The 20,957-nt window shown below is 37.2% G+C and overlaps 1 protein-coding gene across 4 annotated transcripts in view; it reads right to left on the minus strand.

Moving 5' to 3' along the window:
- Positions 1-2,257: 2,257 nt before the first annotated feature.
- The window catches only part of USP36 (ubiquitin specific peptidase 36), a 40,393-nt gene continuing 21,693 nt past the window's right edge, over positions 2,258-20,957 (minus strand). For 2 of the 4 annotated variants that reach the window (XM_020965936.1, XM_020965937.1), the window contains 9 exons: positions 19,941-20,082; positions 18,407-19,084; positions 17,442-17,572; positions 15,151-15,774; positions 14,400-14,650; positions 10,998-11,099; positions 7,935-8,050; positions 7,540-7,692; positions 2,258-4,732 (listed from right to left, as the gene is read on the minus strand). In XM_020965936.1, coding sequence (XP_020821595.1) covers positions 7,561-7,692; positions 7,935-8,050; positions 10,998-11,099; positions 14,400-14,650; positions 15,151-15,774; positions 17,442-17,572; positions 18,407-19,084; positions 19,941-20,082 — 2,176 coding nt within the window. In that variant the 3' untranslated portion in view covers positions 2,258-4,732; positions 7,540-7,560. Of the gene's footprint in view, positions 4,733-4,769; positions 6,506-7,539; positions 7,693-7,934; positions 8,051-10,997; positions 11,100-14,399; positions 14,651-15,150; positions 15,775-17,441; positions 17,573-18,406; positions 19,085-19,940; positions 20,083-20,957 lie in introns of those variants that run through there. The other 2 variants (XM_020965940.1, XM_078155830.1) reach the window with 2 other exon arrangements.

Genomic DNA, 20,957 nt, shown 5'->3' on the forward strand with positions numbered 1-20,957 from the left:
CCTTTCCTCCAGGATAACCAACCCCTTCCTCCAAGATCATCCCACGGTCATAGCAGGCACCCCTCAGGGAAGAGCTCTGGACTCCTGAGCAGTGAGCAGAAAGAGCCTTATCTCCCCTGTTCATTTTGGGTGAGACAAGGTAAATCAAACAAGATGAACAGGCAAGGATGGTTGTGAGAGCCTGTCTACCTCATTATCTTTCCTGGAAAAACATATCACTTTTCTAAATTTCCCTTTTACTGCTGAGGGCACCATCCTTCATTCAGGTTAACCACCTTGACTCCTCACTCTACCTCAACTCACATATCCAATCATTTGCCAAATCTTATTTCTCCCTAAACATCTCTACTTATCTCATTCTTTTCTCTACACTCACGCATCTACCCCCCTACTTCAGAAATTCATTACCTCACCTAGACTTCTGAATAGCCTAATTGGTCTCTTGCTACAGATCTCTCCACTCTCCAATACGCCAACAAAGGTAACAAAGTAATTTCCTAAAGCATAGGTCTTACCGTGTCACTCTCCTACTCAATAAATTTCAGCAGTTCCCTATTAACTCTAGTATCAAATATTTTTAATCTCTATCTCATATTTTAAACATTTCTGTTTTTATGTGTTTTATGATATAATTATTAGTATAGAAGTACATACATATTTTATAAGTAAGTAAATATAAGCATAATGGGCTCAAAATTGTTTTTGCTGATTGAGGTGTGTGGTCAAAAATGTTTGGAAACTTGATAGCTTAGCAGACAGTAAGGCAACCTCAAATCAGAAAGATCTAAGCTTAAATCTGGCCTTTAAAACATACCCATAGTATAACCTAGGGCAAGTACTTAAAATCTCATTGCCTCAGGTGGCTCCAATCTGCATTGGTACAGGGAGTTTCCTCTTCTGGAGAGCCTAATATCAATAAAATCGCAGGTCTGGTAAACAGGTAACCAAGACCCTTTTCTCCTTACCTTGATGAATTCATTTACTCTGATAGCTTCAATCACCACCTCTAAGTGGATGACTGCCAGATCTTTAATTGCCAGCCCCAACTCCTTTGGGAACTCTAGTCCAACATATCTGACTACTTGCTGATTTCAATCTGGAAGTCCTCCTTCCTATACCTCAAAATCAAAAAGTCTAAAACTAAATAATATAATCCCCAAATCTGTGCTTCCCCCTAACTTATCTATTTCTGTCCGTGGCACCACCATCCTCTCAAACATTCTGATGTTAAATTTCAAGCCACTATGACTTTTTCCTCTCCACATCTAATCAGTTATCTCTGTAAAATCAACTATAAGTGATCTGTCCTAGATCAAATTTCTAGGACTTTGCTTAGATCTTCTCTTTATATTAGTTTACAAATTATTTGGATTTTAGTTATTTATCTGTCTTGCCTCACTGAATTACTTCTCTTGTACTTCATCTTAGAATAGAGGTGACCCTATGCCAACATAGTTTAAGCTCTGATAGGTCCTATATCAAGCTGGAAAAGCTTTAATTATATAACCAAGAATAGATCTAAGGATTTTCCTAGCTGAATTTGGAAAGCCTCATAATCAGTTTGGACACTAAACAATAATAATTGCTATTATTATTAATATTGCCACAAGACACTAGCATAGAGGGATTCCAATCTGCTTTGGTGGCATTAGTACCCACAAAGATGAAATCATGAATCTTTTCCAATTTTGTATGTCATAGCTCCCCCATTATATTATAGATTTTTTGGGATTACAGATTGTTTTAATGTCTTATTCCCTCTTTGTTTCACTGGCACATTGTAGACCCTTAATGTTTGTTGAATTGAATACTGTTGACTTTTTGAGTATGTGTACTAGTTTTGAAAAGTTTGAAAAATTCTCGTTACTAAATTTATTCTGGAGAGAAAATTGATCATTTAGTATAACATACTATTTCTCATTTATCTGTCTCTATACTAATTCTATTTTTCTAATATTAAATTGTAGCAATTTTATTTTCAAATTCTTTAGTATAGTATATTTTAAATCTACCATTATATAAAGTTTATCTTCCCCAAACTATCAAAAGTTTCTATTTACCTCTTATTTTTAAAGAGGCATATCACCTTGAGCCCTGCTCTAAATTATTCTAGCCATAGATTTCTGAAATCATCAATTTTGAAGAAAATATAACCATCCCAATGGCTACTGAATGAATTACTACTGGAACTTTTCACCCTAACCGGAAAAAAAAGACTAGTCTTCCAAAAAAAAATTCACTGAGACACTGACAAAACTCACAAAAATTCATTGTTTTATTGCACCATGATCTTGGCAATATCTGAGGCTACCGAGCACCCTTCAACTGGAGGTGCAAAATACAAGGAGAAGACATATCTATTCACGCATGTACATTAGAGAGATTATACAACCATTAAACATGAGACTTTAAAAATTGTCAAAATGAAGTCCAGGTTAATAAAACAATCTAATCAATGGTAATTCATTTGTGAGTGACATTATACCTTATCACTCAAAGGAGCAGGGTCTTTACAGTACAAATCATACTCTACCCCAACTCACCTCCTAAATACAAAGTTAAATAAAATCCACATTCTAAGTCAACTGAATGACTGCTATTATAAAAGATATATATATGCATATGTTTGTATCTATAGATATTTATATGTATGTATATATATGTAAATTATGTACATGTCACCCTAGAGTTTGTATGAAATTATTTCTGGGCACTATCCCTTCCTTCTCCCAATTTGGTTAATCATTTTTTATAAAAGAAAATGGCTAGTCTACACTCAGTCTACATTTGGACAATGATAAAATGCTTTGGAAAGTCATACATATATTTTTAAAGACTATCGGGAAAAGATGTCATAATTGTAGTACAGAAGGGATATATGAGAGGTTTAGGAGTAGGGAATAGGTTAAGTGTGGGAGAAAAAAAATAAAAGAGGATATTATGCCAGTAGAAAACTTAAATTTTCTTTTTCAACTATAGGGCATTGCAGAGAAGTGGCTTGGTATCGAGATATTCTGTAGAGGAGTAAATTTTAATATAAGGAATAAGTGATTACTGAAAAAAAGCAGCTGCTTCTCCTCCATCATGGCAATAGATAATTAAGCCACAGGAACACTGATGACTGCTTCTTTTTTCATGAAAATGAAGTATAAATTGATATTCAGAAATCTGCAGTCTAAGAGGAGAGCAAAAAGTCCCCTAATTAGCATTAGCAAACCCTACAATTCTGTTTTCGCAAGATTTGAAGTAACTAATGAGGACAGACCACATGTATTACTATTCTCAAAACAGTGTTCTGCAAATAGTAGCTGCTTAATAAATGACTGTTGAATGAATATGCCCATTTAAAAATAAAGGTCTACAATGCTGACAATTCTCCCAAAGCAGGTTCTGTCTACACAGTCAACATTAAAACCCTAATTAAGGTGATAGCAGAGTATAAGGCAAAGTTAAATTAAGAAGAAAGTGGCACAAACATAAATAACAGGAGGTTCTGTGCAAAATAAGCACCTGTTGGAATCAATCTAAGTTACATATAGATTCTCTATCTGATACCAATGTGAAATTTCTATCACCGTTCTTCTTCCTACTTATAGTGGAAGTTATGTTTTCTTAAAATGCCAAATAAACTGAGTTCCCCATATTTCTCAAACTGCTAATGTTGAAGGCACAATAAATAATACTGGGTATTGTCTAAACCAAGGACTTCTATCAACAGTATCAAAATGGGTGTGCACTACAGAAAAAGGGCAAAGGGAAAATATGTTACCACTGGCCTGGTAGTAAGTACATTGTCTTATATCAAATATCAAAGTAAAACAGAAGAGTTTCACCCCCAAGACCTCCATGGGTTATTGCAGCTGTAAGGTAAACTACTTCACAGTCACAATGGAGCAAGAAAATAGCATACTTGGAAGCAAAGGAGAGATAATTCCAGCTCATCACAAATTCATACTGCAGAAAATCAGCTTTTAACTCTATGAAGATATGAATAGCAGCAATTTTCAAGGAAAAAGAGAAATATTAACTAAAGCCTCCATTCCAAAGGAGAAATGATGCAGTACTTCTGCTTACTGCAGCAAGATGGACAGGAGAGGCATAGACAAATCACTCAGGTTCAGAAAAATGCCAGCTCTACACCCAAAAATAAAGACAGTGAGCAGAAGCATATAAAATGCCAGCAGTTGTAGTGCAGATGATTTTTCACCACAAAGGTTACTAAATGTGTCCTCTTTTTAAGTTCCTGACTCTAAGTTTCCCTTAGGATACAAGGGAAGGAGGTGCTAGTTTTCATTAAACTACCTAATCCATCCCTTCATCTTTCATTTTTTTATACACACCAGTGCCTAGATCTCCTTTGACTGGATTGTCTTTGTTGTGGAAGAATCTCTATCTTACATTCACTTAATAAACTAGATTCAGTCCACACCCTGAGCCCAATGAAGTGCCATCTCTGCAGTACTATCAGACTCTGGCTTTTCCTACAGCACATTTTTGAACTCACTAAGACACTAAGCCTTAAAATTTTTCCTTTTTGTAAAATAATGGTCCATAAAACTCTATTCCAGGATGATCTGTAACAGTAGCAGAGGGAGATTTCTCCTGCCAAGGTAGGTTCACAGTGTAAATACCCTTGGGGTAGGCAAGGTTATTTAAGGTCCACAACATCTGTTCTTTAGATCCAACAGACAGGCAGCTACAGCTCACAGAGTGACACTTTTTTTCCTGGAAGCTGCGGAAGAAAGAATTAGTTGATAAATTAACAAGCATTTAAAAAAAAGATTAACAAGCATTTATTAAGCTCCTACTATTAGGTATTATGCTATGTACTAAGAGTAAAAAGATAAAAGTGAGGCAGTCAAGGAGTTTAAAATCAGTGGATACAATATGTTCACAGATAAGTGAATATGTTATCAATACAAGATGTATACAAAACAAGTACATAGTGATCTGAAAGGAGTGGAAGTGGGGAGAGTAAGGAAAAGCACTGACACCAGTATTAGAAAAGGCTTCTTAAAGGCGTTCCAAAAGAGGACAGCAGGGCAGAATGTGAAAAGACATGAAAGTAGGGAATGGAATGTCATACATAGGAAGTAGCAACTGGGCCATTTAAGTTGAATGGCTGAGTGCATGAGTAGTGTCCTATCAGCCTAGAAAAAGAATGGAGTTATATTGTGAAAAGCTTTGAAAGCCAAAGAGAAAGGTAAAATGGACAATTTTGATTACACAAAATTAATGTTTTGGTACCAACAAAACCAACGCAAATAAAATTAGGAGAGAAGCAGGTACATGGGAAAAATCTTTGCAACATGTTTCTAAGATAAAGAGATGAATAGGTAGTTTTCAGAGGAAAAAATCCAAATGCTCTAAATCAGAGTTGTCAAGCCCACTTCCTACAAGGTAAATATGTGGTTTTCTAAGTCAATATGTAGCCTGCATGAGTCCTTAAATACAGTTTATTTCCTATTTCTCTCTGAGTTTGACACAACTGCTCTAATTAAAAATTAGAAAAATACAAATTAAAACAACTCCAGGGTTTTAATTCATACTCATCAGATTGGCAAAACTGACCAAAGAAAAAGGAAAATGATAAATGCTGAAGGGACTGTGGGAAAACAGGCATATTAACACATGGTTGATGGAGCTGTGAACTGACCTAGCCATTCTGGAAAGCAATTTGGAATTATATTCAAAAAGCTATTAAACTGTGCATACCTTTTGACCCAGTAGTACTACTATTAATTCTATACCCAAAAGAGATTAAATAAAAAGGAAAAGGATGCATATGTACAAAAATATTTATAACAGCTTTTTTTTTTTGAGGTAGCAAAGAATTGGAAACTGACAGGGTACCCATCACCTTGGGAATGGCTAAACAAGTCATGGTACATGTATGTGATGGAATTCTATTGTTCTGTAAGAAATGATGACTGAGATGGTTTCAAAGAAACCAGGGAAGACTTATATGAACTGATGCAGGGTGAAGTAAGTATAACCAGGAGAAAAATTTAAACAACAACAGCAATGTTGTAAAGACAAATAACTCTGAAAGACTTAGGGACTGATCAGACCAACCACAATTTCAGAAGACCTAAGATGAAACATGTTAGGTACCTCCTGATAGAGAGGTAATGGGCTCACAGTACAGACTGAGACATAATTTTTGGACATGGCCAATCCAGGAATTTGTTCTGCTTACTGTGTATATGTGTGCATATATACTAACATGTGTATAAATATACACTAACACATGTTTATATAAACTCACATGTTATACATGCATGTAACATATACATATAACATTATAAATACACATATATAAGAGGAGTTTTTTTTTTCTTGGAGGAGGGGGAATGTAGGATGGAGAGAATGCAGATCTGAAAATAAACTAAAACTGAATTTTTAAAAAGCCAGAAAGGAGTTTGTACATTGTCTTCAAGGGGAGTCATTGAAGCTTCTTGAGCAGGGAAGCAACATGGTCAGACTTGCACTTCAGGCTTGGTAACTGTTTGGAGAAAGGAGGGATTGGATAATGCAGGGAAACCAATTAGAAGTTTACTCTAACAGTTCCGGTTTGAGGTGACGAAGGCTTGAATCAGAGTAGCTATTTGTAGATTTAAAAAAAGATGAATGAGAGATGCCAAGGACAAGAAATATTCAAAACTTGGCAACTGACTGGATATTGGAGGAGGGGAAGGGTAAATGTTAGTAAAGAGTCAAGTATGACTCCCTAGATGTGACTTAGACCCCTCTTACACCCATCAGATGGACAAAGATGACAAAGGCAATTGTTAAAGGTGCTGAAAAAAAACAACATCATGAAAACTTGGGAAGGATTTCCCAGAAAGAAGGGGGTAGTCACAACTGATGAAAAAAAAAACGAAGGATTTAGCAATACAGGCATCATGAGCAACCTTGTACAGTGCAGTTTCAGTCAAGTGATAAAAGACAAAAGCTAGATTTCAATGGGTTGAGAAGTGAGCGAATGATGAGTAAGTAGAAGGAAAGCTCTATGAGTTTGGCTATGAAAGGTGGGAGAAACACAGACTGATAGCTTGAGGGAATGCTCCAGAGAAGGTTTTATAAAGATGGAGAGATTTGGGCAAGTTTGAAAACAGCAGGGAAGAAGCCACTGGATTAGGAAAGGTTAAGAATTAGGGAGAGATAGTAGATCAACCAAGAAGCAAGGTGCCAAGGGGAAAGGAGATAAATCTCCTCTGAAATTAGAGATGGGAAGGGATGCTGTGGAAGTGATCTGAAGCTGTGGAACTGGGAAAGAGAAGGAGCTTGAGAAGGATGCCCTCAATGCTTTCAGTGAAGTATGGAAAGAGGTCCCATAGTGAGTAGCAGCACACATTAAAACTATTAAATTTCAACACTTTGCTTCATCTTTCTGTTACTGTCCCTGCATCACACTCTACCAATAAATGGAACAAATGTACATCTCAACAGTTGAAGAAAAGAGATATGATCCTTTCTTCAAGTTACTAGTTCTAACATTCAAAAACAAGCTTAGTTTCTAAGATATTTCAAACCTACCTTTCTTAGTAGTAGCACAGTTCAGCGGCGGTAGCTAAGGCTTGTAACCTTAGCCGGATGGGTCACAGACCAAAAGTTCCGCCTGCTCTGAAGTTTCTGGAAGGCATTAAAGTTTCTCCTCCTCTCTCGCTTGAACTTCTTTGTTTTCTTTTCCTGAAAAAGAAAGATACAGAAGCCAAAATCTCACAAAACATAGCCACCAAATCCCATCATGGTTTTTTCATTAGGCTAATTTCAAGTTCCCTCTATCTACCAGGTCTGGATTTAGCTTCACTGTACTCACCAAGAAACATCAAACAATTAAGGTTTTCTATAGCACTTTGAATACATTTTTATTTTTTTAAATACATTTTAAAAAATACATCATCAGACCCATATTCCCAGCCATGTCTTACCTTCCCAGAGTCAAATTCTTTGTCCCAATCATCAATCACTGTTTCATTTTGGGCCAGTCTACTATATTGAATGGCATCCTGACTGACGGCTGACACTTCACCATCCCATGTTAAAACTACAAAACAGAGACACAACTGTCAATACTTAGGTAGGTTTAGCTAACTCAGAAACCTAAGTTTCTAATTCACCTAGTGGCATAAATGTACTCTTTGCATCACTTACTACTGTTAAAAGTGATTCTTTCAGCATTAATTGGCTCACCTAATTCTTTTGGGGAGTCCTTTTAATTAGTTACAGCAACAGATCCTGGCAGAAGGGATGACAGAAGCCAGATTCTGCCTCCACTCCCTTCTCCTGAATATAGTCTTCACACCTTATTTGCTGAGAGGGGACAGGGTGGATGATACTGAATGGAGAAGCTTTTTTTACAGTTTTCTAAGTAAGCTGTCAAACTGGGGAAAGAACTGAATACTGACTTTGGAATGTTCTGTGAAAAAGGTAAGAGTAGCACAAAAGAGAACCAACAACAGTTTTAAGGGTATCCAGGGCAGAAGAAATTAGGCTCCTGCAGTTTGGTGAAACAGAATGATGATGCCTTAGGCCCTCTGGTAGACTGTACATCTGATGCCCCAGCTGGCTAAACTGTCTGAGATAAATAATGCTGCTATGGAAGCCTCTACTGTATCAAGGTCAAGTAGTTATTACTGTTCCCATTTTGTTTTTCACTCCTTTTCTTGAAGACCTATTTAAAGAGGATGAGTCCCTAAATACTATTAATTAATACTGCTTTGATCTTGACCTCATATACTGATATGCTAAAACCAAACTGGTATTAAGGATCACTGATATGGAGGTATGTTAATGAACTAGCATTTACTTCCTCCTCAAAAAAAAGGAAACTATAAGCAGGTTGTTCTAATGAGCATTCAGGAATGACAGGCCCATAGTTGAGTACTGAATTGATTCCAGGTAAGATAAACCTCATTTAGCCTCTTAGTGCTCTAGACAACATTCTAAGATTCTAAGTTACAGAAAAGGTGTTGATCTGAATTGGTGAAGGAGTCTTCTCACCTAGGAGTTCCCTATATCAACAAATCATAGGTCCAGTCACTATCCTTGTTCACAGGTAAAATATACGAAGGCAGCAGAATTAGATAAATATCTCGATAAAGGGAAGTAAATGCCCTTTTATAGTCCTATCTACTAGTGTGTATATGCAGGGAAGTGATGGAGAACTAGAAGTGAGGGAGATACAGAATTGTTAGTCAACCAACCAGCATTATTAAGCAGCCCCTATATGGCCAACACTGCGCTAAGCGCTGGGGATACAAAGAAGAGGCAAAGACAAAAAAAACCAAAACAAAACAAAACCAACCAGTCCTTTTTAAGGAGCTCACATTCTAATGGGAGAGACAACAAGCAAACAACTACACATATACACACAGGAGGAAAAAAACCTAACAAGATATATACAGGACAAATTGAAGATAATCAATAGAGGGAAGGTACTAGCTTTAAGGCAGACCAGGAAAAGTCTCTTTTAGAAGGAAGGATCTAAGTTGAGACTTGAAGAAAGCTAGGGAAGACAGGAGGTACAAGATGATGTAGAGCATTCCAAGCATAAGGAAGAGCCAGCAAAAAAGGTACAGGAGGTGGAGCACTGAATTCAAGGAATAATAAAAAGGTCAATGTCTTTGGATCGTAGAGCATGTGGAAGGGAATAACAAGAAGACTGGAAAAGTAGGAATAGGCCAGGTTTTGAAAAGCTTTAAATGCCAAAGATGACTTTTATCTGATCCTGGAGATTAACAGGAAGCCAGTTGTATGTGATTCTTCCTAGTCATCTTGGGGCATAGTTAGCCTACTGAGGGGCAGATTGTGGGTGGTCAAGGTTTGGGCATAGTTTTAATTTGTCTAATAGGCTTTCTATGGCCTAGTCATGATCCCTTCCTCCTGTCCTTTTGTAGAATCTTCCACATATAGAATCTTCCAAGCTAGAAACTGTCAGTTTCCTTTCTGGCTGGGAATTCAGAAGTTACAAACCAATCTGATTCATTTGAGCAGAATTTCCGCCTTTGAGTTGTCCAGGCCTTGCATGTAGCTTTATGCATGGAAGATAGACCCAGTACTCCTTGAAAAACCTTGGTGTAAAGATACGGCAAGTTATGGGAGCAGGCTCTCTCTCTCTTGCCATGAGTGGTACAGTGGATAGAGTTCTGGGCCTGGAGTCAGGAAGCCCTGAGTTTAAATCCTGCCTTAGACACGTACTAACTGTATAACCCTGGGCAAGTAACTTAACTACTGCCTGCCTGTTCCCTCAACTATAAAATGGGGATAACAGCATCTACCTCCAGAGCTTGTTGTGAGGATCAAAAGATCTATTTGTAAAGCACTTAACACAGGGTCTATCACATAGTACGGACTTAATACATGTCTGTTCTCTCACTTCCCTAAGATTACCTGGCAAAATACTCATTTGTATCCTATCCTTCTACCTTCACCTGATGACCACCACTCCCTTCATTTATTTCCCCCACTAGTGAATTCTACAGTATCCTTTTTTTGTCAACCCCACTTTCCCCTTGGTGCTGTAGTTAAGCTCTGCCATGCCAATAAAAGGCTTATTACTTTAAAAAAAAAAAAAAAGCAAATCCTCCTCAATAAAGATGGCCATGAGAGGAAAAAAGGGATAAAAGATCATTTGGCTGAGTATCACATATACCTGAGATTCACCTTTTTAATAAAAAGCCAACTAGTAAGCATTGTTTGAATATTAAAAAATAAAATCAAATTTTAAACTATCTAACATTACACTTATGCCTCAAATTTTTGTCTTTACTGATAAGCAGTACAGGAAATTTGCTGCTGCTAAGGATGACTCAATTTTGTAAACACACATTCAATTTTTATAACTGTTTTCTCTAATCTAATGATTGATAGCCTTTTACAACATTCCAGGACACCCTCATCGCCTTTCGGATCTTCCACATCTCAAGTACGTTTGAGAATTTGGGAAATCTTAGCCAAAGGAACAAAAATAGGCTTGATCTCAAAGACAGTACCTTTTTTCCCATAAGCTTTATCAGATGAATATTCAAGCAATTCCTGGACTATATTAGATTTTCTCTCTTTATTCCAGAGCTGAAGAGGAGCCTGTTTCTTCTCTGCAATTAGAATAAGAGTTATATTTATAAAGATTTATATAACATCTTCAAGTTAAACCATTAAGGAAACAGTCAATATTATGTTTAGAATAATTTCATTGACACTTTTTTCTTTACATCACAGTCATCTGTGGAAAAATATCCCCTCCCCTCACAATGGAACTCTCCCTTGTAACAAACATAGTTAAGTGCAAACACCCAATATGGTGATCCAATCTGACAATGTATACAAAATACTGTCCTAGTAGTCCCTCCCACTCCCCATCCAGGACCATGACTGGCTTTTCAGTTAGCCAGAGTTCGGCTTTCCTTTGGTGATCTTTTTATTTACACTGGTGTATTAACTGTATATTCTTTTAGTTCTGCTTCTTTTTTACTCAATCATTTCATAAAAATCTTCCCATATTCCTCCAAATTCTTCATCTGAGAGGCTGGCATTTCAAAATGAATAAAGCACTGGACTTAGGAGTCAGGAAGATCTATGTTCAAATTCCACCTCAGATACTTACTAGCTATATAACCTTAGGCAAGTCACTTAACCTCTCTGAACCTGTTTCTTCATCTGAAAAATGGGGATAATAGATAGGGTTGTCGTAAGATCAAATAAATATGTAAGGAACTGCTATATAAACATGAAACATTGTCTTTCACTTCTTCTTATTGCACAATTCGACTGAATTACATTCATATAGCAAAGCTTTTTCAGCCATTTCCTCAATTAGTGCACACCCAGTTTTCATCTTTTTACTTTTGAGAGACCATAGATGATGCTGTTTCTTCCTATCATGGACTAGAATAGTAAGGAAACTTAACCCACTTAAAGCAGAATCAGGAGATAACAATTTCATGATGACTACAACAGTATAAAGGAAAACAACACTAGATGAGCTCAGAATTTTGCAGTGACCAAGGGTGACTTCAGAGGACAGCATACGTCAAGAAGTGCAGAATAAGGCACTAAACTGCAGTTATGGATCATGTAGTGATTTGTTTTAACTATACTTATTTGTTACAAAGAATGGTTCTATTGGCGGTAGGGGATTTGTCAATGAGAAGTAACAATAATGGGGAAAAAAACAGCATCAATAAAACAATGTGAGTAGGAAAAAAAGATAATTCCATTTACAACTAACAGAAAAGGCAGTTATCTGAAATTTATTCTTGGAAAAGACAGAAAGTAAGTCATTAATGTGAACTATAATATTTGATGTGAAAAGAAACAAAATAAGCTTCAAATCCTAATATACACTCTCAAAATAATCATAACAGAAGAGATATATTCCTCAAAAAGGATATACCTGCAGAACTGTTAATAATCATAGGGAAAAAATGAGCCAAATCACTAATACACAAAATGTAAATCAAAACAACTCTGAGGTTTGCCCTTGCACCTAGCAAATTGGCAAAGATGGAATAAGTCAAAATTGGTGGAGTTATGGTTGGTGGAGCTCTGAATTGGTCCATCCATTCTGGAAAGCAATATCGAATTACAAAAATAAAGCATCTAAAATATCCATACCCTCTGACCCAGAGACAGTATGCATATAGCCCACAGAGGTCACTGACAAAAAAGAAAATTGCCACACATACCAACACATATTTATAGTAGCATTTTTAACAGTAGCAAAGATTGGAAACAAAGTAGATGTCCACTGACTGGAGAATGGTTAAACTGTAGTACAAAAATGTAATGGAATATCACTATGCTATAGGAAAAAAGGAGTATGATGAATACAGAGAAACATGGAAAGACTGATGCAAAGTGAAGTAAGCAGAATCAGGAAAACAACATACACAATGACTATAACAATGTAAATGAACAGACAATCATAAAACAATCAAAACTGAATGTTGTGAATGGGGGAAAAAAACTTGATTCCACAGAAGAGATATGAGAACCTCCTCCTACTCCTTTGCAGAGGTTCTAATCCAGTGGTGTATATACTGTCATATTTTTTTTTATTAGTTCTCTGGAAGGAGGAAGGAAAGGGGGTTTAGATAAAGGGAAGTAAAAGGTAGGTGATGTAAAATCTATTTTTAAAATAAATAGCATTTTACTAATGAGATTATAAGATCACCAAATCTCATCAAGCATACTGAAATTTAAATAAGCTATGAAATTTAGTTAATGGTAACATAGTCAAGGTAATGTTATCTTATTATCTTAACATGTGGGTGATAATCAGAGATATCAAACATGTGGCCCACAACATGCCAAAGTATGGCCTGAATCACACTTTGTAGAAACAGACAGACAGAACAGACAGACACACACACACGTGTGCATGTGTGCACAAATGATTTTTTTAAGTTAATATGCACCCCATAGGGATCCTTATGTGTCGTTTAGTGGCCCATTTCTATTTATGTTTGACACTATTAATCTACATGAAATCTAGAAGAAATGTCAAAGAGTAATAAGAATCTGTCAATAAGTTACCAAACCTCTCAAGAGGAGAGAGTGTCCTGTCCAGCTAACATGAAGATTTCAGTTTGCTGGGCAAAGACATCTCAATACAGAGATGAGGTCATTAAAATTTGATGACAGTAACCATTAAAAATGTCTAATGCCTTTAGCTGCAACTCTATATTTACCAAGCAACCATGTGATATTGATTTCCCAAGCAGACTCGGAAAAGAATTAACTGATCAGTTGACATGATTATTTTGGTCATCTTGGCAGTTATATTTTCTGATTGCAAATTATGATATGGCACAATGTTGGTGCCATATTATCAATCTGGTTAGTATGAATCAATCCCCCCTTATACTTGAGGTGATCTCTCCAAAAGTACTGTCATACCTGGGGCCCTACTGGAGTATTAGACAGTATCTGTTTCTTTATAAACTTTTAACTCTAACCTGGGATAACCCAGATAACTAAATCAATCATGGTTGCCATTCAACATACCCTATCAGTAGTGAAGCATGGGTGGCAGGCAGTATGTTGGAAATGACAATGAACTGGGAATTTGCAGTGTTATTAGCTACGTGTATTATTTTGTACAACTCACTTTTCTCTGAGCCTCAGTTTCCTCTTGAATAAAATAAGGAATTTCTAAATACCTCATCTCCCCATTTATCTCATTTCAAGTGTTATTGGATAAATTATGCTAGAAGGCCACAAATCATTTCAAAACAGAAGTTTTAGTTTTCAAATAACAGTGTGTCTAAACATCAGAATGCCTGAAACCTAGAAATGAAAGACAAAGCAAAACAAGAAATACTAGCCATGACCCATCAATCATATAAGACATTATTCTCTCAAACTGCCCACCTCCTAATCACCCCTCATCTCACCCAAAAACAAATATGGAGCAATATTTCCAGGATGCTGGCCATTCACAGATTGAGACTGATTGCTGTCCTTGCAAAAAGTGTTTTCCTTAGGGATGATCTTGTGGTCATTTTGGCAGTCCTTTCTCTGGTGTTTTTGGTGCTCGTTCTCTTCTATTTCCTGTTCTGAATTTTGCTTTCTTTTCTTTTTTTTCTTCTTCCTTGGGGACTCTGTAATGGACTCTGGCTCATCCTTATCACAAATAGAGTAGCTGCTGTAGAATTACGGGAAGTAGTTAAATCTCTTACTCAAAACAAAGAATAAAAAGAAACTCATTTTAAAGAAACCTCATTTCAAGTAAAATGCCAAAATGCACTTTTCTCCTATCTATTTATAATCTAGCAAGAGGTAGTCCCCACATACTATCACCCAAATTCTTGTAGTCTAGTATGGACCTCAAGAAAGGACTAAAAAAAAACCTAGTATGGGATCTAAATAAGCTCAAACTATTTAACACACATAGTTAAAATAAGTAATAAATGTATGAAAGGCTGCCATCAATTATACTATCACTTACAGGCTTACATCTAGACTGAAACACCAGGAGACAATGTATTGTATCCAACCGACCCAACCACAGCTTGAAGCTATGTCTGGTATGTTCTACTGACACTTTCCTTAAAGATTGTGGTCAAACAGTATTGCACCTAGAATATAAGTTTAAATCTCAAAAAGGTGTACTGATGTTTGATGTCCTTTTATCCCTATCCTCACCTGTCCAAAGATGATTTCTGATAGTGACAATGTTCCTCATTATATTCCTCCATTCTCTTCCTTTTTTTCTCCTTTTTCTTCTTGCTAAGGTAGGGGGCATCAGTCATATCTCCTACGTGACTGCCATTCATCTCTTGGTTTTTGCTCTTTTCCTCCAGCCCATCAATAGTCACATCTAACCCGTACTTCCTTCCTATCTCTTTATTCCAGGTGGGTCTCTGTGTTTGTTCCGCCTGCACAACAGATGCAGCAACTTCTGTCCAGGATCTATGTCCTTCTTCTGTACGCTTCCTCTTCTTCTTTTTCTTTCCATGAGAAAGGTCAACTGCCTCTCCATTTCCCTGTGAGATTTCTTCTGGACTTCTGTATGGCCTGTCTTCTCCTGTATGCTTTTTCCTTCTCTTTTTGGAGAAGCTTTGAGGGGCATTGCTGGCCCCCTGCTGCTGGTGGGAAGGGGACTTGATGTCCCCATTTACCTGAGGCAGGGGATTGGAGGCAAAGGAGCAGCCATGTGGTTCAGTCATCCCTGAAGGCCTGAAGCTGGAGGGGAGTGGGGAAGCTTTGACTGAATAGGAGTTGAAGACAGACTTCAAAGAATTTGATGATTTGAGAGGTGAAACAGCCCTAAAAACAGAAAGGCAGGTATATGAAAAATTAGCTCCAAAAGACCCAAATTGACCTCATCCTTTCTAAAATTCAATCTCAAATGACTTAGCCATGAATTTTAAACACTGTTTCCCCTTAAGTATCTTAATGCAATTGTTTTGAGATGTATGAATAAATTTAAGGTAACATGTCAAGACAGCAGCTGAGATTTAATTTGTCTTTAACATCAACTATTACTTTGTTTACATAGCTTATTGCCTTCAAAAAGTTCAAAGTACTTCTGAAAATTCTGAAATGTTTTTCAATTTAAATGCTATCAGAATTTGAAAATGAATAGAGACCTCCCCCAATAAGAAAATCTTGGAACTAGCTGAGTGCCTAAAACTGTGAACAGTGGGTTCCATTTTCCAGCCCCAAAACTATCGGGTTATACACAAATTAAATAAAGGAACTGTATAAGAAAAAGCCAACTAAAAGGTCCACATATCTCCTATTGTCTTTCTTTACTTAAACAGTGAACAAGTAGTCTAAATAATAGACTTATGTAGGTTAGGTAGAATTACTAAAAGAAACCCAATTCAAAATAAAACCACGAAAGTTTCTGGTCATATTTCTAAAGAATTTTCTTTTTTGTAAACAGAACTGGGAAGAAAAAGTAGAAAGTAAATGCCTATTCAACATTCCAAACCTCTGTCCCAAAGTGAAAGGCTTAGTCTCAATATTAGTGTTACTATACATTTCAAGCACTGGAACTAAGACAGAGATAGAAGAAAAGGAACAAACAACATTTGTTGAATTAGGTATTCTAACCTCATCCTTTTTTCCTAAGTCAAAAAGGTCAAATGTTTTAAGATCTCTATCCAGCCTTCAGGGGCTTTTCCTTTAATTTTTTTATGAATCCTTTTACATTACAATTCTAGTTTCTTTTTTTTTCCTCTTAATGTATAAATCCTAAATCCTATACTTAAAAAAACAAACCTAAACTAAACTAAAGAAACAGAAACCACAAAAGAAGCAGAATCATTTCAGAATTCAAAGCATCAGATGCCAAAAGGCAAATGGAAAAAGCAAACTGCATACAGCTCATATTCCTAGGAGGTTTTCTGGTTTGGGCTTTGACATCCATACATCAATGTACCTTTCCAATTAGTGGTGAGGGGATAGCACCAATTTCAATATTTTTCTTGATATGCTCTGGAACTACATTGTTTGGCTAGGGTGGAAACAATTTTTGAAATGAGGCCCTCATTCTTACTGCTATCTTACTGCTATCTTTTGTCTTTACATCACCTTTATTTCAGATCTTCTTTTCCTTTTTCAAGATGTAACAAGATTACTCAGGGAAGTCTTAGTATATAGTTCATAGAACATATATTTATGTCTACTATCATATATTCATATGGAACACAGTCTCAGAAAAATAAGAACGATGAAAACAAGCTGTGGAAACTCAGCTTTTCCTTTACCAAGGAAGGATCCTCTCTCAAATTTCTAATAGGTAAAAAGAAGAAACAATGAGGAACATGTATTACTGTCACTTTTACCATCCCTTGTTTGGTCATCAATTATCTTCACATCAATATCTAATAGTACAATATCTTTCACAGGGCTAAGTTTAGTTGCTTCCTTTAGCCCCAGATTAGAATAGATGGTCATCCCTCTAGAGTTCGATGTGTACAACTCACCTGATTTTACTGACAGGCCAAGAAGAGGCAAAGACAGGGTGGGTGATTTTCGTGGGGTAGGTGTGGTCAGCGAATGATGAACGGGGAGGTGAATGGAGGTCATTGCCGGTCGCCCTCCGTAGGGTGCTGGCCTGTAGTTATCGACATAAATAAAAACTTGGTGGTCTAAAAAAGGTTTCCGTGAGTGAAGAGGGAAAAATAAAAATAAAAATGAGGGGAAAGAAGAGCCCACAAAGAGGGAAGGTTGGGATGGGCAGGAAGAGAAAACAAAAAAACAAACAAGAAGGTAAGGGGTGGGGAATGATAGAAGAAGAATCAGAAGTGTTTTCGGTTAGAAACAAAAAGGAAAAAAAGAAGGAAATTTCAACAGAAATCTCAACACAACAGTTACTATCTTCTCATCACTTCCTCATGCTCCATGAAGGAGATGGCTGCCATTTTCCATGCTGATGGTTCCCTACCAAACTCCACCACACCTAGTCTTCCTGTGGATTCAGAGGCAAGGACACCTATCTGAGCAACAGACCCTAACCCATTTCTGATGTTCACCCTAAGTTTTAGGAATAAGAAACTGGAGTTTAGTTTATGCATGCATCCATCTATCATCCAATAAGGGGAGAATTAGCGAAAGCTAAAAGACAACTCCCTTTCTATCTTCCTAGAATTCCCAAGGTGTATTTTATCTCCATTAACAATAAGTATCTATGAGCTAATACAAGACAGAAGCCCAAGGTTTCCTTTAAATCTCTGATCCCTACCTTTCTATCCCTTACTATCACTATCATAACCCAAGACACTGCTAAGGAGACCTAAAATAAACTTTGTTTTTCTCAGTTGAGGCCCAAACCCCTATGGTTTCTCTTCTCATACTCAGTCACTCTACAATTCTAAGATTGGAAAGCAAATCAAACCTGCCTCTCTAGCCCCATGGATCACATGCAGGGAATGAGACCTCACATACCCACCTTCTTGGAAGAAAGGGCCAGTTTTTTGGCTGGTGGGGGGGACATGATGCTTGTAGGCTCAGTGGTAGTATTGGTCAGGACAGGGGACTTTAACTTCACCATCTTAGAATCCTCTCCACCAGGCGGCTCTTTGGTACGCTCACCAGCAGAATAGTCTGTTTCCTGAGAAGTACAGAAACAGCCAACTCCATTCTTCAGGGTCTCGGGCCCCCTGGCTGTCTCACTACTGGCAGAATACTCAGGGCTGGAACTGATGGAATCCTTCCTCTTGGGATCTGAACACTCACCCTTTGGCCCAAGGCCATTGACAGTCACTTCAGGCAGGAGCTTAGGTGAGGTAGCTAGCACAGCACTCTTGTTCTCCCATGAGCCTTGCCTTCGGCTCTCAAGTTTAGTGCTACTTAAGCTGCTGATGCCATTTAACCCCTGAGATACTTTTAGTGATGGAGAAAGGTGTTGCAGGGAGAGAGGCTTCTTGACTTTTTTCCCCAGTTTATCCAGTATGATGGGTCCATGAATGGGCTTTGCAGAAAATTTTGGGGACAGGGACCCTAGGGGCAGCTTTAGTTGAACACTTCCATTCTGTGATTTAGGGCCTACTACAAGGCTATTCCTGGAAACTGGGACACCATTTTCTTCTGCTGTCTGATGTTTTTTCACTGATACCAAGTCCAGTTTCTAAAGGAAATCCACGAAGAAAGCACAGTTTAAGGACTTTGAGGTAAACATAAGGACAAACAAGCAAGGCACTATATAAGAAAGGCAAAACTAACTCTCACAACTACAAGCAGAAATTTTGCTTACTGTAAAAAAGCCTAAGGAAGAAACACTTCCATACATAGCTATTTCATTTTACTATCTTTGTATCTCTTAAAGGAGATGAGCTAATACATTTTTCAAACTTATGGACAGATGTTCTCTAGAGTATGGGTTCTTAAACTTTTTCCACTCAACATCCCTTTTAAATTTTGGCAGCACTTGTTGGCACTACGTGGGCATGACAGCATGTACAGTGCAAAGTGTGCAAGTCATGTGTTCAGAACCAAGGCTACAGTGAAGTTGCTGAATACAACATGGGCAAGTGCTGCCAGAAACAACTAGGACTCATTATGCATTTGATTTTTGATTAATTTTTGCTCACTGCGCATTTAGAAGCCTTTTACTGTTGCCAAATTTTTCTCAACCCACAGCTTAGGAAGAGCTATTAGAGAAAGAAGAAAGAAAGCCTACTATGCAGTTTTTAATTAAGTATGCTTACTCAGCATTCACCTTTTATAAGTCATTCCATCCCCTTCCCTTACTCAACTAATGTTGCCATCCTATACAAGAATAGAGTAAAATCACACAAATTGCTTGAAAGTTATTTCACTCTCTGCTAAGCTCCCAACAGCACAGAAATGGCCAGGTCAGAATCACCTGTACCAGATTTCTTTTTCCCAAATGATAATGACTTGACAGTTAACTTCATAAGCACTGATACATATTACCCTTATTTCCTGGAAGGAGGTGTTTTGATGCTCTACAAATTACTTACCTTTCCAATCAGTGGTGAGGGGATGACACCATTACTAATATTTTTCTTTATGTGTTCAGGAACTACATTATTTGCTCGGCTAGAAAGGGCAGAGGCAGTTTTTATAATGGTGCCCTCAGGACTTTTCTTAGAGCCTGGAATTCTGGGAAGAGAAGGAAGTTAGTAATAAAATTGAAAAGACAGTAAACAAAATAGGTGGCAACTAAACAAATACTAAGTAAAAGGACCACGGCAAGAAATAGAGCCACACCAGAGTGGACCTTAATGTTGCTAAATGCCCCATATAGAGAGAATAATCACTAGATAAATCTTATCTTGTCCTATAAACCAATGTAACTTTGTATAGTCTCAGGTATATGAGCCTAATTGAACATACCAACTGTAAAGAAAGTGATAACTTTTGGACTGGTTAAGTTCCAAAGCAGTTAATATAATTCTAAAATGCCTCATTTTAATTCAGTAGCAACTGATTGATTACTGACTGTGTTCCAGGGTCACGGTAACAAGGGATGGGGAAGAAAACCCACACGATAGCTACCTCTGTTGCATCCTAAATTCAGATGCTAAGGATTTCCATTCACCATAATTTTGTTAGCTATATCGTTCTCTGGCAAAGTACAAACGGGCACCAAATACCTTAAATCAGAATTCTAGGTCTTAAATGCCACAGAGCAAACGCTCTTATAATCCCTAGGTGACATTTTGGTTTTAGCTCAGAAACAAGTTAACTTATTTTTGAAAGAGTACATTCTGACATAGTCTTACCTTAAAGGGATAATCCTAGAATATAAGGCCCTTGAAGTTCTAGGCCAAACTAAAACTAACACCCACTTAACTGGTACCCAGGACGCTCTCCACATCTGGGATCCATGGTAGAACTTCTGAAGTGAGTTTGAAATTACTTGTTTTTGGAGATTACAAATGAAATTTTTTCTTAAAATATTTATCCTCTCCTGGGAAATTTCTAATTAATTTCCATTGAAAGGACCTAGACAGACCTAAAGGAAAGTTCTAAAG

Source organism: Phascolarctos cinereus, unplaced genomic scaffold (assembly GCF_003287225.1).
Source record: "Phascolarctos cinereus isolate Bilbo 61053 unplaced genomic scaffold, phaCin_HiC Scaffold_5;HRSCAF=322, whole genome shotgun sequence".
Taxonomy (NCBI): domain Eukaryota; kingdom Metazoa; phylum Chordata; class Mammalia; order Diprotodontia; family Phascolarctidae; genus Phascolarctos; species Phascolarctos cinereus.